This window comes from Saimiri boliviensis, chromosome 9 (genome assembly GCF_048565385.1).
Source record: "Saimiri boliviensis isolate mSaiBol1 chromosome 9, mSaiBol1.pri, whole genome shotgun sequence".
NCBI lineage: Eukaryota > Metazoa > Chordata > Mammalia > Primates > Cebidae > Saimiri > Saimiri boliviensis.
Genome location: NC_133457.1, coordinates 45,739,537 through 45,761,488, shown reverse-complemented (window position 1 = coordinate 45,761,488; position 21,952 = coordinate 45,739,537). Strand labels below are relative to the sequence as shown.

The window sequence follows — 21,952 nt, the reverse complement described above, 5'->3', positions numbered from 1 at the left end:
ACGCTGTTGAAATGCCTTGGTGTTCTGCTCTTCACCCCACTCCCCTTTTCTCCCCACACAGGTGGCTCCAGCCATTAAAGAGAGGATGATGAAGAAGGGAAGCTTGATGCTGGGCTACCAGCCGCACAGGGGAAAGGTCAACTTCTTCCGCCAGGTCGTGATCAGCCCGCAAGTGAGCCGGGAGGACATGGACTTCCTCCTGGATGAGATAGACTTACTGGGTAGAGACATGTAGCCGTGGCTTTTGTCCCCCAGAGGCATAGATCCTGTCCTGGGAGAGTTTAGATCCAGAACATCTTGGAGATACCATAGTAGATTGCAGCCCTTCTGATGAGAAATAGGAAATTTACCAGTCCAGGCCCAGCAAAACCAAACAGCTAAGCAAAGAATATTAAAGACTCTCTAGCTGCCTTGGCATTACTGTTGCTAAAGGAATGTTTTTTAAAAAAAAAAAAAGTGATTTTCTCAAGGAATGTCCCCAGAACACAGCTCTGAAGAGAGTTTAAGAAGCGCCATGTGGGTTCTGGATTCTAAGCTTACATTGCTCTTTGAAGAACCTATAAACTAACAGTTTAAAGCACTGGTTCTCAAAGTGTAGTCCCTGGAATATCGGCATCGAAGCACCACCTGGGAACTTGTTAAAAATGCAGATTCTCAGGCTTTCCCCAGACCAACTGGATCAGAAACTCTGGGGGAGAAGCCTAGTATTTTGTTTTAACAAGCCCTTCAGGGAATTCTGAGGCACAGTAAAATCTGAGAAACACTCGTTTAAAAAAACCTTGTAATGATCTAATACTCACTGATGTTTTGCCAGCAAAGGGATATCTAATATTTCAGAAGCCCCTGAGCCACTCTTTGAAAAATATAACTATGGCATCTGTAGCACAAATATTTAAGGACTTCAGAAGCATGTCAAAGCTATTTTTAAAGAGAAAAAGTATATAAGATGTTTACTTCATAAAGATGTATGTTTTATGCAGGCTGAAAGTTTATCTCAAAAGTTAAAGTTACTCTATTTTTTCTCAGTTAGAGATTAGAATAAAAGGCAAACACTTCATAGTATGGTCCTTTCAGTCAATGAGTAATAGTCCTAATTTACTTCCCAAAGTCATTTGTGTCATTAGCTAAAGATGGACATTTTATATATATATATATATATATATATATATATATATATATATAAATATAATTCAAAGCACAACAATTGAAAGAAAAATACAGGTTCTATTAATAAATAAACTGTGAGTCTTCAAAATAAAACTGCACATAATATCCTTATTAGTTTTTTCTTGGTAGACACTGGAAGGTTTTCTTTTTTGTTTTCATCTGTGACTAATTTTCTTTATTCAAGATACCTGAACTGGGGTGCTTTTTAGTTAAAAAAAAAAAATTGGGAACAAATTCGGGAAATATATATGTTTCTGTGATATATATATACATATATATGTATATATACACAAATATATGTGTGTATAGTATGTATATATTATATATATATATATACACACACACACACATTTGTTTCTGTGTTCCTCTTAGCTTGAGGGGCTTCTTTCTCATCTTGCTCCATGCCTCATAGGGAATAAACAGAATGAAGTCCAGGGTTGTACAACATTCCCTTTCCTAGGCTTCGAAATGTCAATATAGCTTATTAAGTGGTTTAGATTAGAAAATCTGGGAATTAGCAGCCTTTCAGTGGAAACACTTCCTCCATTTCTCCTGTGAGTGGGTGATTTTAATTCTATCTCTGACCCTGGTCCTAGATTTCTAGGAGAGTTTTATGTCACTAAGAAATTGACAGAATTCATAGGTGTGGGTGTAGAGTTCAACAAGATAAGGTTATGAATATAATTAAAGCTGCGCATTAAAAGATGAATGACTGAAGAGTGTTAAAGTATTAGACTTAGCATGTTCAATAACCTTTTCATACTCCATTGTTAATTCATGTCGTTTAAATTTTGAGTACTATTCGCTTTTATTGCTCGTTTTCATTTGAGTGTGCATGGTTTCTCAGTATCTCTGTTGGTCAAAGAATATTACATCTTTCTCTGGATGACTTCAGATTCTCAGGTGCAACCTATTTGTGTGTGTGTGTTTATTTCACATTTCTTGTTGCCTTTTTGTTTGAATGTCTCCATAAAATAGATCTAAAATTAACGTTGGTAACAATTTGGGTTTCAGGAAACAAAAAGGAACATTATTATATTTAGTGCTGTTGCCTTTTCTTTTCTTGTCATCTCCTCCTTACTGGATTGTACCAATACATTTTAGAAGTGAACCGTACTTGGTTGGCATTTTGGCTTACTGATGGAAAAAGTAGGCTGAAAGCTGTCTGTATTTTAGTTAACATCTTGAATAAAATGGAAAAAGCAATTATAGCAAAGAGTCGACTCTCTTGTTTAGTCTTTCTTAATGACTAGGTAAGCCATGGGGATCTCAGCCACAGCTTAACTCCTGCTGTGCCTTTTTTTGAGTGAGGGCAGCTCCTTATCAATGAAAAACAAAACTGCTACCAGAAAATTTGAAAATTCCATATTTTTTTTCTTGAAATATTCAAATGTACCACATTCAGTCAGGTATTTGACAAAGTCAAAAATAATTTTTTGATAAATGTATGACTATAATGCATTTGTTCTTTCAGTAAAACATTTATAGTGTGCCTGTTACATTCTAGGCAATTGTCTAGAGAATACAATAGACGAAGTCCTGTCTCTTCTAAAGTTTTCATCCTCACGGAGACAGACGACACATAAATCTATATAACAAGTCAGGCAGTGATAAATATTCTGAAGAAAAGCAGAGTAAAGGGTTAGAGTGTGGAAGGGACAGTGTGGTGGGCCATGCTATGGTAGAAAAGTTGGTTAGTTGTGGACTCTGTTCAGGTAACATTTGAGTTGAGACTTCCAGGAAGGGAGGGAGGCATGAGGGTGGCTGGTGAGAAGATCTTCCAGAGAGAGGGTGTGGAAGTCAGAGGCCAGAGGAGTTGCATTCAGGGTATGTGTCCAAGGATCAACGTGGAGGCGAGTCTGCCTGAAGCCAAGTGAATGACAGAGTGAGTGGTAAATGATGAAGTAAAAAAGTGTCTAGGAGTCAGGTTTCTGTAGGTAAAGGGTTACAGTTAGATGGATATAAACAGTGTCTGGGAGTTGGTTACTCTGGGGTCTGTAGGTGAAGACTTTTCTGTAGGTAAAGGGTTAGAGTTAGATGGCTATACAGTGGAAAACTTGAACAGGCTATTGATGTAATTCAACTTATATTTGAATCAAGATCACACTGATTACTGCCTAGAGAATTAGGTGTTCATGGGGAAAGAGTAGACTCAGAGAACTAAAATAGGAAGCAGTTAAAGGAGTTCAAGCAAAAAATTATGGTAGTTCATACTAACATTTTAGTGGACTTACGGTGAAAAGGGGTCAGATTCTGGAAGCATTTAAAGGTCGAGTTGATAGGGTTGGCTACTGGAGTGGATCATTGAAAGAGAAATGAGGAATTGTGGCTAGTTTCATATGCATTTGACCTGGGCAACCATTAGAAATCAGTTGCCATTTACTGAGCTGAAGTTTGCAAGAAGAATGGTTTTGCCTGGTTTTGGCCATGTGAAATTTGAGCTGTCTAAAAGCCAGCCAATCACAGATGGTATATACGTAATTAGTTATGAGTCTCAACTTCAGGGGAGAAGTTGGGGTTGAAGATGTAAATTTGAGATCCATCAACCTAGGGGTGCTATTTCAAATGATGGGATCGAATGATACCATGCAGAGCATGCTTGTTGATAAAAAGGGAAGACAGGCCAAGGATTGAGTCTGGGAATACCAGCTCGAGATGAGAGAAAACCAGCAAAGGAGACTGGAAGGGAACAGCCAATGAGGCAGAAGGAAAGCCAAGAGAAAGTGGTTGCCCATGGGCCAATTAAAGAAACGTTTTCAGAAAGGAGGAAGGGACTGACTCTATCAAAAGCTGTGGATGAGTCAAGTAAGAACTGCAACTTACTAGTCAGCAATGTAGAAGCCATTTACTTGTTGAAATTGTATTTGCTAAAAGTAAACATTTAGAATATAATTTTCAGTATTTATTTTAGTAGTCATCAGTCCTTATTAAATCCAAAGGCTTTAAAACTCCTCTTCTGGTTTTTGGTTTTCGGTCGTTGCTCTTCACTGGAAAAACATCTAGTAATAACAAAGAGATTTAAGCTTAAGAAATTATTGCGCTGCTAATTGAATCAGATGAGATGAAGTTTAACAGCATATAAGAGAATACTCAAATAATTCTGATTTAATTAGAGGGGTTTATGTTTCTTAATTAATTCAAAAGAAGTTCCAAGATAGATGATTCAGAGATGGTCTTACATTTGGTAACCTCATTCGCAGGCATGAGACATTTGAGAGCAAGTAGCCTATTCGTTTGTGGTGCCAGGAAACACTGTGTTGAGAGTGGTAAGGTGAGACAAGAAAGGGAAGAGAATCGGTAGTGATTTTTAGTGAGCAAATTAGTGCTCTGAGCAACTGAAGCTTAATCCTACCCATGACATCTGGGAAAGGGTATAGAATAAACCTTGGAATGTCCCATCTGAGGGCTGGGAAGAACAGGTGTTAATCCATTGGTTGATAAATTGGTTGATGACTGATCCCAGGGGCGGTAGCTCTCTGGCAGTCCCCACCATGGGTCCCGTGGCAGAAATCCTTTGGACAGAGAGTACAGATGCTTGAAGCTAAAGTCTTCAGTAGGACTGGTGAGTGCCTAGGAGATCTGGAAGGAGAACTGACAGCTTTGGAAACAGTGGATGGTACCTTCACTATGTTATCAGGGACCCAGGATCCTTATATATTTTTATTCTACTATCCTTAGAGATGAATTAAGTCACCATGTTTTCCTCATGGTTGCAACTCTGTGGTTCCAGCCATTTCTTCCACAATTCAGGCACAAGAAATAGAAAGAAACTTATTTTTCAGTGCCTGCTCCATTTGCCACATCTCTTTCCAGGGGAGACTAGAAAATGTAGTTTTTTGTTTGTTTTTGGCTTTGTTTTAGCTACATACACTGATGTCCACAACCACATAAGTAGTTCCGTTAGTAATCAAGAAAACTATGAGAATGGACACTGGCAGTCAACTCACTGTCTTTGCCACCATGACACAAGCATGGAGGGACACCAGTTCTTAAAGCAATGTTTTGTTTTTCCAGACAGTACAGAAATTAACCTAGACTGATAAAGCTTGATTCCAATAAAACTGTTTAGAACTATTCAATTTGTCTCATCCTAGCCGATCAGAGCTAGCTTGCCTGGTTCATGCTTATCTAATACAACTGCAAATGGATTGATACAACTTGAAATGTCTCAATCCCCTTGACTAAATTAGAGCCAGTTTTGAACAGGAAAAAAAAAATAGACTCAAATTAAGCTCTTCGGGACCAGTTTGATTCCTTTTAATTTAAACTAGTCTGAAGTAGCCTAATATAAGTTGAACTGGCCTAATTGCAGTTTGAAGTAATTTTTATGTCTCTGTTTTGAGCACATTCTGTTTGAACTAGTTTGATCATGTGGAAATTTATTTTAACCAAGTTGAACTTGTTTGATTTGTTCAAATGTTTATAGGATTTATTTTATATAATTTAACTCAAGAAACAATGGATGAAATTGCTTAATCCAACTGAATTCAGAAGGAAGTTCCCTTTTCATGAATCTCTTAGCTTTAGGGACCACAGTTCAGTAGCAACAGTGCAATAAAGGCGCTCTTGACTAGCTTTTAAGGGAAAACTCACCTGATGATGCAAAAACAACCCCAGGTTAAATTTAAGTCACAAGGGGAGAAAAAAATGTGAGCTCTCAGTCTCCATTCTGTTTTCCACTTCTTCTCTATGGGCATTAAATTAGTCAAACGAAGCGCTGGATACTCAGATCCTTAAAGTATAGTTCTGTGGGGTTGGGGCGAGTTGAGGTGTGGGGGTGAAGTACAGTAGAAAAATAGTATAGGTTTCCTGTTTTCTTAACTCTCTAATTTTGCAGGCATGGCATTTCTTATGGTCAAAATTCTACAAGCTTGAGAATCCTCTACTGCAGGAATCCAAGGATGATTACAGCAACAACTAGTATTTATCAAGTCCATACAACACATCAAGTACCAGGCCAGCTACACTACATGGGCATACTTCCTTCTCATAATACCCTATGAGGTGATAGTTATTAGCAGTTATTATTATCCTCAACTTATAAATGAGGAACCTGAGGCGCAGTTTAGGAAAATTTCTTAAGATTATCAAGCTCCAAAGTTACAGATTCAAGAGTCAAATCTAAATCCACCTCACCCCAGAGCCGAGGCTCTTAACTTCATGTTGATATAGCTAGATGGAAAGTCAAGGCCATTAAGAACCCATTTGGTCTCAGAAGGCAAAAATTACGTCATACTGCCCTGACACCTTTCTTAAGCCGGAATACAAGAATTTTCCTTTCTGCTTTTTGCCACTAATGTTGGAGGATAGCAGTATAAAGGGCTCTTTGAGCGCATATACCAAGAAATTTAAACAGGAACCACAGTGGAAATGAGAAGAATCATTTTCTGAGTATTTGGTCGTTGCTTCGTTTCTCAGACCTTTCCCAAGCTCCATGAGCACATGTCCAAATGCTTATTGGACAACGCCACTTGAGGGTCTCAAAGACACCTCAAACTCAGCATGTCCAAAACTAACTCATATTTTCCTACCCCCAATCACACCTTCCTCTCCAAACCTATTCCTTTTCTATGTTTTCCATCTCTTTGAAGGACACTACTTGCTATCTAGTTTGGCAAACCAAAAATTCATACATTAATGCTTAACGCCACTCACTTCCCCTCTCCTCCACTGTTAGTATCTACCTACAAAACACATCTCCAATCCAAGCATTTATCCTACCTCGATTGTCGTGTTCAAATTCCAAGCTTCTGGACCTTTCCCCTGGACTATGGCAATGGCCTCTTTACCAACTCCTCCATACATTGATTCTGTGCTTTGCCCAAGCTACTCGCCAAACTGCAACCAGATTAAAACACTGGTCATATCTTTCACTCTCTTGAAAATCTCCAATAGCTTTTTGCTCCCAAGATTGGCAACTGCCAAGTCCGTCAAAGACTACCAGCAAACCTGTTCGTGAAGAAGAGCCAAGTCCATTTATCCCACGGCCTTGAATGGGTTTCAGTGGTGTCCCAGAAAGGGGAAGGAAGAGGATATTTATAGGCTTTGGGTCTGGTCACGAGTGGCTTTGAAGACAAACTGACCGGAATACAATTTATCGTGTAATTGTTTAGGACTGATGAACACGGCAAAGTGAAAGTCTTCATAAATAAACTGCTGTTTGATAAGCAAGCTCTTTCTGTGGGTGAGCATCCTTTTGTCTTGATGGGAGAGATGAGTCAAGTATTTGTTTGGGTAAATTGGTTGGCAGGAATTTCCTAAGTAAACAATAAAGTGATTCATGGATTTACAACCTTAACTTTCTGAGCAATAAGAATAAACAGTTAAATTTTGATGGTGTAAGTGGTCTTTATTCTCAGTCTTAATAGTTAAGCTACATGGAAGCCATTGATTGGAATTCTCATGATAAGAATCAAATTCCGCAAGTGACTTCCAAAGCTCTGCCCGCCTCCAGGTTCTGTGAAGTTTCAGCTTTATGTGTTGCTGCCTTTCTCATGCTGGGGTCCAGAAAATTCAGTCTTCTTTCAGCTGTCCCCTCCTTTCCTCTTAATGTCAAAACCTTTAGACGTTGCATGTACTTACTCCCTTTTCCTTAAATGCTATTTCCTTCTTCTTTCTCTACACCTAACTAAATTTGTCCTTACGGTTCAGATCTCAGCTTGATTCTCAGTTCCTTAAGGACGGCTTCTCTGCCTACCCTCTACCCACCCAAATGGTGTCTGCACCAATATAAGCTGCAGTACGTTCCCTAAAATATAGGTTCGACTATTTGTAATTATGTATCTCTGTGCATTTAAAAAAATTAGACTATAATATTTATAGAGAGCTTGACAGATAGTAATTAATTGCTCAATATATAATTATGGAAGTAAGGAAGATTGGCAGATGGGAGCTTTTGTATTTAAGAGATGACTTTTTAATTGAGGGACATATCATAAATGCAAAACAACTAACTGATTGCCTTAGAGAAAGCTCTAAAGTCACCTCTAATTTTAAAACACATCCTACCAATTGAGATATGTGTTCTGGTTCGTAAATGTGCCCCTACAGTGAAACAGAAAACTTTCTTCTTAAAAATAAAATTAGACTTGAGTTATCTCCGAACAATTATCTTCTTTAGCATGATTTTGATTTGTAAATATTTCCTCACAATAGAGTGTGAGAAGAGCGCACCCATCTTAAGACTCTACAAGTAATGAATGGGTCACTTAACACTTCGTGGACACCATACAGACTCACATTGGAAATATTCTGGAATTTGAAATTCTAACTGAAAGCTGATAACAATGTAGTATACAAATAGTTCAAACCATGGTTCATGCGGATGGTGAGTCCTAAGCAATTTTTATTCCATTATTTGAAAGCTTTGAGGTTTCTCCAGGTAAGTCATGATCTGCCAGAAATCAAGGGATGAGAAAATTGTTAAAACGTAATGGAAACACAGCTGTTCTCTCTGCAGGCGTGGTCCCTTTCTGCTGACGGGCTGGGTACAGAAGAGCATGAGCAATGGATGCTTGAGCAAATTTCACTACCCCCTCAACTCCCTTCTCTTGGGACACATTTAAGAATGAGTGCTAAATATAAAAATATGTCTCCCATCTCATATCTAAGTCAACACGTGGGTGAAATTTTTAGTTGAATGACTGAGTCAAGTGTTCAAAAACCCCTCTAAGGCCTCTAATTTGGATCTATAGGAGAAAATTTTCTCATTCTGGCACAAATATCCCCAACCCAGTGTTTCATTGTCTGCCATCTAGAGCCTGTGAATAAATTTTGGTATTTCTCACATCTTTGAGGGCAGAGCTATGCAATCCAATCCGAATGGCTTCTAGGGAGCTTTCACATTCATGTTATAGTGACTTGCTGCTTTGCAAGTTAAGAGCACACATATCTTCCTAATCTGCTGTGAAAATTGTGAGTTTTTAAAAACCTTTACTCTGTGTAAGCTCAGGATGTCCACATGTAGTTGTAGCTGCATAATAAGATCTAGGTGAGAATTTCTGCATCTCTTCTTTTAATGTGAACAAACAACGGTGAAGAACAGATCCTAGAGATTGTGAATAAAGTAATTGTGTGGCACCTAGGCCTGTTCCACCCCTGCTATAGCTGGCTAAACCAGTAAAATTACACTCATATGACTAATCCTGGATATTTATGCTCTAGCATAGTGTCTCCAGTCTCTATTGGTCTGAGTTTTAAGATCATGGGAATATCTTAATAGATACAGATTTAACACAACAGCTCTACTCCTGGCTTATGGTGTCTGTACGTAGTTACAGGCTGGGGACTGGATTCTAGGTTGAAGGCATGGTAGTTTTAGGGCTGGGGCTGACTTGGTTAGGATGTTGGCCAAGTGTTGGCAGCAGGTCTGGGTTCTCTAAAGCCAAAAAGGAAGTACAAGATTTTTAACTAAAATACAGTGAACACCACTGTACTTTACACCTTGGGAAAAGAGTAGATTGAATGCTGCATAGACCAAGCCTAAACAATAAAATCCAGTTTCTAAAGATGGCAAGTAAGGCAGAATTACTTAATTTTTAAAAGAGATCAAATCAGCGCCAAGGCCATTGACCCAAACACTAGCTAACGTTTAAGTTTCACCTTCACAAGTCAGCAGCTTAATATACGAGATGTATGTGGATCACACTATTCTAAAGGACCAATAGTAAGTGTGCACTATTATGAGTAAAGGCATTTGTAGAAGATCGATGTGAGTCTCTGATTATGGGTAAGTGGAAAAATGATTGCCATTTTTTTGGAAATTTGGAAGTAAGCTAGTTAAGTAGGCAAGGGGGTGAATGAATTTGAGTGAGCAAATACCTTCCAAAAAGAGAGGTAATACAATTCAGAAAACTGAAACACATCAACAATCATAACTTACTAACGCATTTGAAAACTGAAGAAAAAGTGGATCACCAGCCACTGTGCCAACTGCTGTCTTCTAGGAAGTGCTTGGTAATTAGAAGTCCATGATTGGCGTGTATGCTGCTGCTGCTCTCAGATCCCGTGCTTGCTGAATGTTGTGTGATGCTGCCTGCTGTAATGATAACTAAATGTCTTAAAGTCTTAGGCCTGATACTATCTAAATGGATTGCCTTTGGTTCTTATCTTCAAAATAAAAAATAAAAAAATCCAATGAATATTCATCAAAGAGTTGGCTGAATGAAGAGCAGTAACTGCATGTTTGGGTGACTTTGGACCCCATTGTGAATTTGACTGCTTACAGATGATTTTTCTTCATTTGAAGAGTAATTGCCCATGAAATCCCTCTTCTCTCTTTTTCACCAAAATAGCCATTAAATCCTGAAAACGTGGGAAAAAATACTCAGCAACAGTTATTCTGGATTACAAGAGTCAAGCGTATTTTAGGTTTCACAAAGATTAGATGCCAGTTTCCTTCCTGGTAGAGAGTTGACCTGAGTGAGCTACAGTGGTGAAATACAGCATCAAGCTCAGCCAGTTTAAGCTGCTATGGGCTTCTCACAAACTTAAAGCACAGACCTGAATCGCTGGGAAAGAAATGGAAAACATCATAGCATATTGGGAGAAAAAGGAGTAATAAATTGACCTCACAGAATCAGAAAAAGAGAGGGAGATTAAAGGGAGGGGGTAAGATTTAATTGTGGGTAGAAGATATAGTTATTTTTTAAACATATTATAGTGCTTGATGTTTACTCAGATATTTAATTTTTAAATAATCCTGAAAAGGAAATATTATTCTATTAATTCAATAACTAATGTATTCTGCCTATACTTTTTGTGCTTCTATAATTCACCTCTGCACTAGAAACATCAGATATTAGCAATGATCATTGGATATTTAGATAATAAATGAATAAATATAAAATACTTTGATGTTCTAGATGAATTAAGCACAAGATTGGCTTGAGAAAACTGTCATAAGTAAAATAAATGAACATACAACTAAAAAGATTGGCTGATAAAATAACGTAAAAGCTAGAATTAAAGAATTTAAAGAAAGTCTTTCACTTCTACAAGATGGCGTAGCAGGCACCAGATTCTTTCACACGAAACAACAAAACAGCAAGACGAAATACATTAAACAAGTTTTTAAGACAGTGGACATCAAGTAATGAAGGACAGTAATCCCTGAGAAATAGGAAGTTAATGAGCCCAGTGATTGCTCCAGCTTAATGAATGAGAGTTATTTTTTTGGTTGGTTTCTTTTTTTTTAAGTGTGGCACAGGAAGAGAAACCCAGGTGGATCTCAGCAGACTCTTTGAGTTAAAGAGACAGATTTGAAAAACTGGGGAGTCCAGGTAGCTAGAGGATATGGGACAGATTACTGAAGAGAAAAGAGCTACCCTGGCTGGGCGCGGTGGCTCAAGCCTGTAATCCCAGCACTTTGGGAGGCCGAGGCGGGTGGATCACGAGGTCAAGAGATCGAGACCATCCTGGTCAACACGGTGAAACCCCGTCTCTACTAATGGTGCAAAAAATTAGCTGAGCATGGTGGCGCGTGCCTGTAATCCCAGCTACTCCGGAGGCTGAGGCAGGAGAATTCCCTGAACCCAGGAGGCGGAGGTTGCGGTGAGCCGAGATCGTGCCATTTCACTCCAGCCTGGGTAACAAGGGCGAAACTCCGTCTCAAACAAACAAACAAAAAAAAGAGCTACATTGAGAGAAAACTCTGATCTGCAGAGAGTCTCTTTTGAGTCTTCGACAGAGTATTGATCAGAACAGGTATGTGAGAAAACTACCTGAGGCTGAAGAAAGAAGTCCCCTTAGAGGGCTTAAGGAAACCGTGTCCAGTGCTCATGCAGGGCCTATAATATTCCCTTCTTTTACTAGCCAGGCTGAACAATCTCATGATTTATAAGACTTTGGGTAGAATACTTAGAAAAGATTTGGGTAGAATACTTAAAAAGGTCTTGCCTCAGTAGTAGGACAAAATTAGCCTTAGACTAAGATGTCTGGGTTGTGTCTAGTGTTATTACTGATGATGTTCACCTTGATCACTTGGTTAAGGTAGTACCTGACAGGTTTCTCCATTGGGAAGTTACTGTTTCCCCCTTTCACGCACTGTTATTTACAAGTGAGTACTTACGGAGGAGAATTCAGCTCCATTTTTGAGTGAGGAGTATGAAACACTCTGTAGACATACAGTAAAACCACTCACAGTAAGTAGTGAATATTTTAGGGGAGATTTTTAAGGCTATGCAAGTATCCTATTTCTCCTTAAAGTTTTGCCCACTAATTTTTGCAGTCGTCAGTGGATGCTGCCAGCTGCAATTATTTCTGTGGTGTTCCAAGGCTTACTTTCTACTTCTGTCATGCCTTTTACATCTATTAATTGGAATTATTTTGTAAAACATGCATTTCTCCACGGTTATTTATGTATTTAATTTTGTACTTATATCAGCATGGCCTCAAGGATATTCATTTTATGCTCAGGTAACTCCAGGTTTCATCACTGGGAGCTTGCATAGATTGACTTCTGTGTCCTTTGGACATGCCCTTATCTTTTCTTTAAAAAAAAAAAAAAAAAGGACTTTCATACCTTTTGGTACTACAGGATGCTCCAGGCTCATTTTTTTCATTGTCCTAACTCTAAATTCAGCCATTTCTCCAAGAAGTCCTGGTTTCTTTTATTGGAGAATGGTAGAAACAATCTGGACCCTAAGTATGTGCATTATCCCTGCGTGTCACTGCATTTAGTTAATCTAAGACAAAGCTAGGAAATATATGTGTGTCTCCTAATCCAAGTACATACATATTCACAAACACATAATTTATATATATTACAAACATATATATACACACACATTTGCATGTTTGTGTGTGTGTGTGTATATATTATACACACACACACACACACACACGAGTTTGTACTGATCTATGTGATTTTAAAGCAGCATCACAGGGTTCAAATTCACATTTCCCCTCTCCTCCATCCATTGATTATTTATAATTCCTTTCTCTGGCAATAAGAAATCTGGCTGTCTTATATACAATACATTTACTTATTGGTTCAAATGTATTATACACATAGAGTATTATACATATAGATTAGTTCTAGAATTGCTAACCTGTGCTTTTGTGTGAAAAAACTTACCAGTTAGAGCATGGTGTCTATGAACAGTTCTTCTGCTCTCTGGCTTTACGGTACCCACACAAAAATACTGTTTTTCAAAGTTACTTAGGTCAGCTTCTTGTCTCTGTATCTCCTTCAGTGAAGTTTTTCTCCCTATCCTCTTCATGCATTTTTTTACTGCTAGATTTATTTGTTACAATCTACATTTCATTCTAGTTACGGATAGACTCTGTCCTTAACCAATCTTTAAAGGCTCCTCTGAGCACTTTTCTTAACTAGGCTTTCATCTTGGGCTTTCATACATCCTGTGCAGTCCAGGTTTAGCCAGAATTCTGCTAAATCAGTTTAGGGAGAATCTTCCTTTCTTGATACCTGATCAAGCGCTTCATCCCCTACCTTTGATGTCCAAGACCTTGGCCTGTTTATAGCAAGAACCCTGTCATGTTAGCTAGGCAAAAATCCCCCTACCCTTGAAGTCTCCTCCGAATAATTTTGTGTTGTTTGAGATAGAGTCTCACTCTGTTGCCCAGGCTGGAGTGTGGTGGCGCTATCTCAGCTCACCACAACCTCCACCTCCCAGGTTCAAGCAAGGCTCCTGCCCTGCCTCAGCCTCTTGAGTAGCTGGGACCAGAGGTATGTGCAACCACACCTGGCTAATTTTTTTTTTTTTTTTTTTTTTTTTTAGTAGAGACAAGGTTTCACCATGTTGACCAGGCTGATCTCAAACTCCTGACCTCAAGTGATCTGACTGCCTTGGCTTCCCAAAGTGGTGAGACTGCCAGTGTGAGCCATCACACCTGGCCTCCTGTTAATAGTTTCCTGTACACTGACCCCACTCAATATGTTTGTTGGATGTAAATCTCCAACTGTCTTTGTTGTATTTGGAGCCGAGCCTGTTACCTCAAATATTCCTATTGCAACACAGGTGAGAGATCAGGTGGACCTTGATTTATTCAATAGTCCTGAATGAAGTCTTCCTTACCATTTTACCAAATACCAGAATAATTTTTTTCTTTAATATTACCCTGATATCCCAGTTGATGTTTTAACATTTGGATATAGTATTCATTCATTCATTGCGGTGTATACTTCCATGGATTTTGAAAAATATTACAGTCAGGTATCCACCACTGCAAAAGAGAAAAGTTCCATTACCCTAACAATTTTCTTGTGTGACCTCTTTGTGGTCAACTCCTCTCTTCTCACCTTCAACCCCTTGCAACGAATGATTTGCTTTCTATCTTCACGTAATTGCCTTTTTTATAATGTCATATAAATGGAATCATATAAAGGTAGCCTTTGGGGTCTAGCAGCTTTCATTAGCAAAATATATTTAAATTTACTCATGTTGTTGTTTTAACCAATATTTCACTCCTCTTATCACAGAGTAATAGTCCATTGTATGCATATACCACAGTTTGTTTATCCACTTATCTGTTAAGAGTTCTTTCTATTTTTGTGTAATCATGAATAATATTTGTTTAGAGGTTTTCGTGTAAATATGTTTTCAATAAGCTCGGGAGGGGGGGGCGGTTCCTGGGTCATATAAGTATGTATTTATTGGAAACTGCCAAATTCTTTTCAAAAGAGGCTGTACCATTTTGCATCTCTACCAGCAATATATTCTATTTCTCTTGGTCCATATTCTCACTAGCATATAGTAATGCCATGTGTATTGGCCACTCTAATACCAGTATCTTCTCTTGTTTTTCCCCCCATTTTTACTGTGGTAAAATACACATAACATAACATTTATCATCTAAACTATTTTTTAGTGTAAACTTCAGTGGTATTAAGTACATTTATATTGTTGTACAACCATCACTACCATCTTTCTCCAGAACTCTTTTATTCTTGGAAAACAAATTCCAGATCCCCCCAAAAAACAATAGGTCTTCATTCTCTTCACCCCAGTCCCTGGAAACTACTGTTCTTTCTGTCTCTATGATTTGGATGACTCTAAGTACTTTATATAAGTGTAGTCATATAATATTTGTCTCTTTATGACTGGTTTATTTTACTGTGCATAACATTCTTCTTTGTCTCTTGTAACTATTATTTTATTTCAAGTCAATTTTGCCTTATATTAGTAGGGCCACCTGTGTTCTTTGGTTAATATTGCATAGAATATCTCTTTGTATCCTTTCACTTTCAAGCTATTTGTATCTTTGGGGTTAAATTGAGTATCTTAAACACACCATGTAATTGGATCATATTTTTATATCCACTCTGCCAATCTCTGTTTTTTGACTGGAGAGTTTGACCTACTTATATGTAAAGTAATTACTGATAATAAGAGACTTATTTGCACATGCCTTATAGCCTTATGCCCTCTATTTCCTTCATTATTGTTTTGTGTTTATTTGATTTTCTTGTAGTGAAATATTTAAATTCTTTTCTCATTTCCTTTTGTGTATATTCTATAGCTATTTTCTCTGTGTAGTTACCATGAAAATTTCATTTAACATCCTAATTTTATAACATTCTAATGTGAATTTCTATTAGCTTAACTTCAATAACATACAAAAATTCTGCTCCTTTCTATTCCACAGCCACCTCTTCCAATTTTTAACATAACAAAATTACCTTTTTTACATTGCATGTCCAAAAACATGAACTAAAAATTCCTTTTAATAAATTAGTCTCTCAAAATACGTAGAAAACAAAATGTAAAATTACAATAAATAGTATAATATTAGCTTTTAAACTCATAATTTGAAAAAAGAATGTGTGAATCTCCTAAGCATATAGAGAACAAAAAGTGGAGTGACCAACCAAAGTTACAGTAATACTAATTTTATAATTTCCCATGTGTTTATTGAGACCTTTCTTTTCTCCTACAAATATAAGTTACTATCTACTGCCCTCTCATTTCAACCTGCAGAACTCCTGTTAGTATTGGCTGCAGGGCAGGTCTAACGGTATTAACTACTGTGGTTTTTGTTTCTCAGGAACTGTTTTTATTTCTCCCACTTTTGAAAGACAGTTTTGATGGATATAAGATTCTTGGTTGTAGCTTTTTTTCCTCTCTTTTAGCCTTTGGATATATCAGCCCATTGTCTTCTGACCTCCAAAGTTTCGGATGAGAAATTTCCTAATAATCTCATTTATGATCTTTTATAGGTAATGAGTCAATTCTCTCTACTTTCCAGATTCTCTCTGCCTTTGGCTTTTAAAGGATTTATTATAACATATCCTGGTTTGAGTTTCATTGAATTCACCATACCTGGAGTTTATTGAGCTTCTTGAATGTTTGTATTCATTTCACTGATCAAATTTAGAAAGTTTTCAGTCATTATTTCTTCAAATAGTCTCTCCATTTTTATCTCCTCCTTCTGGGACTTTCACAATGTGTATGTTGATTCACTTGATGGTATGACAGCCAATTTTTCTAGTATTTATTGAAAGGACTAGTCTTTATCCATTAAGCTCTCTTTGTATATTGTATAAACAAAATACTAAAAATGTGATTTTTTCTCATGTCAAAAGAGAGAGAAAATATTATCCTCCTTTGTTTCTGCTTAGCACTTCCTTTAGTAAATAGATTGCAAATGTTTTATCTGTCATGTTGAGATGTATTTAAACCTCTTTAAAAGCTAAATGAGTCTCTTGCTTCCCACCCTTGAACATCAGTCTCCAGGTTCTTCGGCCTTTGGACTTACACCCATGGTTTTCCAGGGGCTCTCGGGCCTTCGGCTGCAGACTGAAGGTTTGTATTGTCTTGTCGAGTTCCCTACTTTTTAGGCTTTGGGACTTGGACTAAGCCACTACTGGCTTTCTTGCTTCTCAGCTCGCAGATGACCTATCATGAGATTTCACCTTGTGATGGTGTGCATCAATTCTCGTTCAGAAACTCCCTTTCATATATACGTAAATGCTATTAGTTCTGTTCCTCGGAAGAATCCTTACTAATACACAGAGAAAACTATCTTATTTTATACTTAGGTCCAATAAAGCAGGGGCAGCTGAGTAGAAATGTGATTGGGCAAAAAAAACGTATGATCTAATAGTAATAGACTGATTGGAATCAATTCATTTCTGCCTGGCATAGGGCAGGATTCTGGAACCGGAGTGTTATGACTTATCATCAAACACGGTAGATGAGATACCTTTTTTATGGCTATTTCCTACATGGAAGGAGTGGGTGGGGAGAGTTAGAGTAACATTTTAAACTTCAGAACTAACTTCGGGGAAAAGAGATTCTGGTTTCTATGATTTGCCTTGGAAGAGAATGAGGCTAAGAGACAGGAAGGCAGAAGGTCAGAGAGAAACTTTGTTTCTGAGGCTGCTTCTGATATCTTAATTTTGGGGGTATCATTTTCTGAGCCCCAAGAGATACATACACAAGACTTAAAATCTTTTAAAAACAAAGTAAAAATTGTTCTTTCATGATTCTTTTCAATGTAACATTATATCATGCATCGCAGTCTACATGACCTGTCACTATGATTTACTTAATCACTTCTATATTGTTGCCTTATAACATTTTGAATGTTCAATAATTAAGTTGTTACTTAGTATTAGCATTTTAGGAAACTACACTTAATTAGTGAAAATGTATAACATAAGTAATTTAATTTCTTACTACAATGCTGGTATGTGAAATGACTTAATTTCCTAACACAATATCTGTATATGAACACAACACCTGTCTCATAAAACAAAACCACAAGGTATGGCCACATTAACAGCTTTTTCCTGTACCATTGTGCCAACAACAGAGGTATTTCTTGAGAAAGCATGACTCAGTGTAATCGATAAGGAAGCTATAGTGAAAAAGCATTCCATCAAATCAAGCTCTGTCCCAAACGTAGGGTCTGTCCCCTACATTTGGAAGAACGGAAGATGATATACTTCTTTCTTGGTTTTGGAAGAGATTTTCATCTGATTGCATTCAGTTCCAAACACGTTCAACTGTGAAGGTTGAGGAACTGGGAGGATTTCACCTAAATATCATCGCCCATTATCCTTCTAGGTATCCAGTGTTCCACCCTCTAACTTGAAGGGCTTCTGAGTGCTCTGGAAAACTGAAATGTGAGTTACCCACACAGGACCTCAGTTATTAAATTGTAGTCTATAACTTATCTTTACATAGTATATCACATGCATTTGATATATATGTGTGTGTGTATAACGGCTTTAATGCACATTACTAGGATGGATGGCTGCCCAATCTCAAAAAATACTCTAGGGATGGCGAGTTAGTGTATTAAAAGTCACACTTCAGGGACTGTTACTACAAGCATTTCACCTACCTTTATGTGTCAATGCGGAGCTTTTGTTAATGATCATGATGAATGTACAAACAGGTGCTCATTGCTGAAATTTTGGTGTTCAAGGTGTATGTATGTCTTAAGTCTATTTTTGTGTTGTTATAAAGGAGTATGTACGTACCTGAGGATAGGTAATTTATAAAGAAAAGAGGTTTATTTGGCCCACAGTTCTGTAGGCTGTACATGAGGGATGCTGCCAGCATTTGCTTCTGTTGAAGCCTCAGGCTACTGGCACCCATGGCAGAAGGTGAAGGGAGGCTGGCATGTACAGAGATCACAAGGTAAGAGAGGAAGCAAGTGAGAGGGGAGTTTCCAGCCCTTTCTAAAAAACAACCAGTTCCCTATGGGAACTAATAGAGGAATAAATCACTCATTATCACGAGGATGGGACCAAGCCATTAATGACAGGTCTGCCCTCATCATCCAAACACCTCCATTGGGCCCCACCTCTGACACTGGAGATCAAATTTTATCATAAGGTTTAGGGGACAAAAATCCAAACTATATCAATATGTGGATGTACTAAAACTATTGTGAAGATCCCTTTCATCTTCAGGTGAATAGAATCCAGCTAGCCCAGACATCTGGATCTTTTATAATGGTATTTGAAGCTCGGTTTTGAAACAATGTCCAGGTACTAATTTACTAGATTCTGGTTGATGGACACCAGCTGTAAAGCTGCTGCCCCCTAACTTTAGAACATTGTTGCTCTTTTCTCAAGTGTGAGGTCTGGTACCTAAAGAGAGAGAGTTGGGACTTCCTTGAGGTTATGGTAAAGGTATCAAACCAATCTGGGGTCTGCAAACCCAGTACGGCAAAGCCAAACAGTGACAATGGGATGGAGATGACAGAAAAGAAGGTATTTATTGCAGGATACCAAGCAAGAAGGTTCAGGCAGCTCATGCTTAAGACCTGAACTCTCAGATGGTTTAAACGTAGGGGTTTATAAAGATGTGGAGGCAGAGGTTACAGAAAAAGTTATAAATCGATACATTGAGGCTATACATTGGTTTGACCTAAAAATGTGGGACATCTTGAAGCAGGGGCCTGTAGGTCAAAGATAGATTCAAAGACTTTCTGAATTGTGATTGATCAAGAAGCAAAGCTGTGTCTAAAAATGTGAGATCAGTAGAAAAGAATTTTAGCTTTAGCTCATGGGTTTAACTTCCTCCCTCGGAAAGAAATTTAGAACGAGGAACGGAGATCATAGTTCAGTCCCCAGTTCCCCCTTATCTGAGGTCTGTGTGCCAAAGGATCCATTTGGTGGGACTCTGGGTTTCTATAAACCAACTCAGGAAGATAGGTTAAGATGTTATCTTCAGTTTCTATAGAGAACAAAACATCGTGTGATGCTAATTTCTTTAGCAATCGTTTTAGGCCACCTTTACCTTTTTGCTTATCAAGTTGTTCATTTACTTCTCTGGGCTAGCTAGGTGCGAATTTCCCTTAAAGGAACTCGACATGTTTCTTTATTATCAAGTTTTGGTGAAGGCGGGGGTGGGGGGGTGGGGGTGGCGCAGTGGGCTGCAGGCCTCTAAGAGGGGTCCCTGCTCTATCTCAATTGTGTGACTGGTTTTTTTTTTTTTTTTTTTTTTTTTTAAGCAATCTATTGTTTTCAGTGAAGCCTGCTGGGGAAGTTTCTGGGAGAAGTCTTGTAACCTTAGTCGACTTCCAAGCATTTTGAAACTGCTGATAACCAAAAGAATCTGATAATTTTGACTGGCAAAATTGGGTTAGGTTAATTCACAATAAGGCCCAAGAAAAGTCTCTTGGGCCACTGGAGATGGTACTGAATAACATTAAAGAGGCAGTAGGCTGCTATGGATGGGAGCTTCTTACCAGTTGCTAGTATGAAAAACTATTGATGTTATTCTTTGGCACAAGAGACATGATTCTCACTTGAATGGATCCAGAAGTTTGGAGCTCCTGAGAGTGTCCATGCTGTTGTCATGGGCTGACGAAGTGCTACTCCAGTGGGTGCTGGCTGTTCCCTGGATTATGACTTACCTTCAGCTTGCATGGTTCCTGCAAATCTACAGCAAACCACCCCTCAGCCCCATGAGCATCTTATCTCGTTTTAGTTCCTTTGTCTCTCTTCAACTGGAAAATTTTAACTAGACTTGGTGGTGGGGAAGTAAGAAGTTTTTGTTCTTAGGCTTCTTGTCTTCTTCCTCGCTTTCAATCTCTTCACAGATTGCCTCTTGATATTCAGAAACACAAGCATTTGAAATTTTAAAAAAGTTTTTCCTGGTATTCAGCTTTAACAACGTTATGCTGAAAATCATCCTGTCCCATGATTTAACTTGAATAATGTAGACCAGAATACGCCACCCAAAAATATGCCTCTTTAGAGTAAGAATTATTTTGAGAAACAGCAGACACAGGAGAAGCTCTGAAAAGAAAAGAGAAGTAAACCCTTTTCTATGGGAAATTTGCATTTATAAAAGAAATCTCCATTTGTTAAGTGCGTCTCCCTCTCTGCATGGAAGAGAAAGATGGGTAAATCACTAAAGACTGTTAGCAATGGAGAAGGTACTGACCTAAATCTGCATTACAAACTTACTCTTCTTTACTACACTTTTCCTAGTCACCCTCTCCTCCCTGACACCCTTCTCTGTTTTCTCTTTAGCTGAAGATAGTATTTATGCCTGAATTCTAAGCTATCTCTTTGAGATTTCCTCATTTTTCCCTCGGTGTCTCTCATGTGCACATTTATGGTAAGGTATGAAGCAAGAAGTTTCAGACAGCTCGTGTTTAAAACCTTAAGTCTCATGGTTTAAATGTAGGCGTTTATAAAGATTGGGGGGACGGGGCGGGGGCGGCAGAGGTTACAGAAAAAAAGTCATTGTATACATGTTATACATGTTAATGACCTTCTGTTTGTTTTTCTTTTGTAAGTGTCTTTTCATATTGGGGCCCCAGCTGAGAATTTACAAGGGTAGAGGAAAAATTATTTTTTCTGTTCCTGTAATGGGCACAAGAAGAAATACCATGAAAAAGAGACTTAATGATTCATATATATATATATATATATATATATATATATCCCAAACCTTATCTCAAATCCCTAGAATAAGATAGGTTTAGAAAACTAGAATTTTGGTCAACTTTCTGAAAAAATAATATGGTAGATATCATGTGTGCAGGGAAGCTTAAACTTCTCCTCTGAAGATTTGATAATTCAGTCTGTCTAAATAAACTGACAATAAACAGTTTAACGGGATAAAAGACAGACAAACCTATCAACATGCAAATGTACAGGAGTCACAAAAAGTATGAAAACTCAAAGACAGTTCAGATGGTTGAAGCTTAAATCCCATCTTATAAACCAGAAGTAAAATCCTAAGCCCCCTTAGCTAACTAAACATGTAATTGCCTGGTGGGTTTTTCCTGCCCATTACATGGACAATATTAATTCACTGAGATTGTGGTATGCTAGCAAAGAAACAGTTTAATT

The 21,952-nt window shown here is 38.0% G+C and overlaps 1 protein-coding gene across 7 annotated transcripts in view; it reads left to right on the top strand.

The window, feature by feature from the left end:
• The window catches only part of GADL1 (glutamate decarboxylase like 1), a 160,346-nt gene extending 157,779 nt beyond the window's left edge, over positions 1–2,567 (top strand). For 6 of the 7 annotated variants that reach the window (XM_074405780.1, XM_074405779.1, XM_010346561.3 and 3 more), the window contains one exon: positions 62–2,566. In XM_074405780.1, the coding sequence (XP_074261881.1) occupies positions 62–235 (174 nt within the window). In that variant the 3' untranslated portion in view covers positions 236–2,566. Of the gene's footprint in view, positions 1–61 lie in introns of all 7 variants that reach the window. The other variant, XM_074405781.1, reaches the window with a different exon arrangement.
• Positions 2,568–21,952: the final 19,385 nt, after the last annotated feature.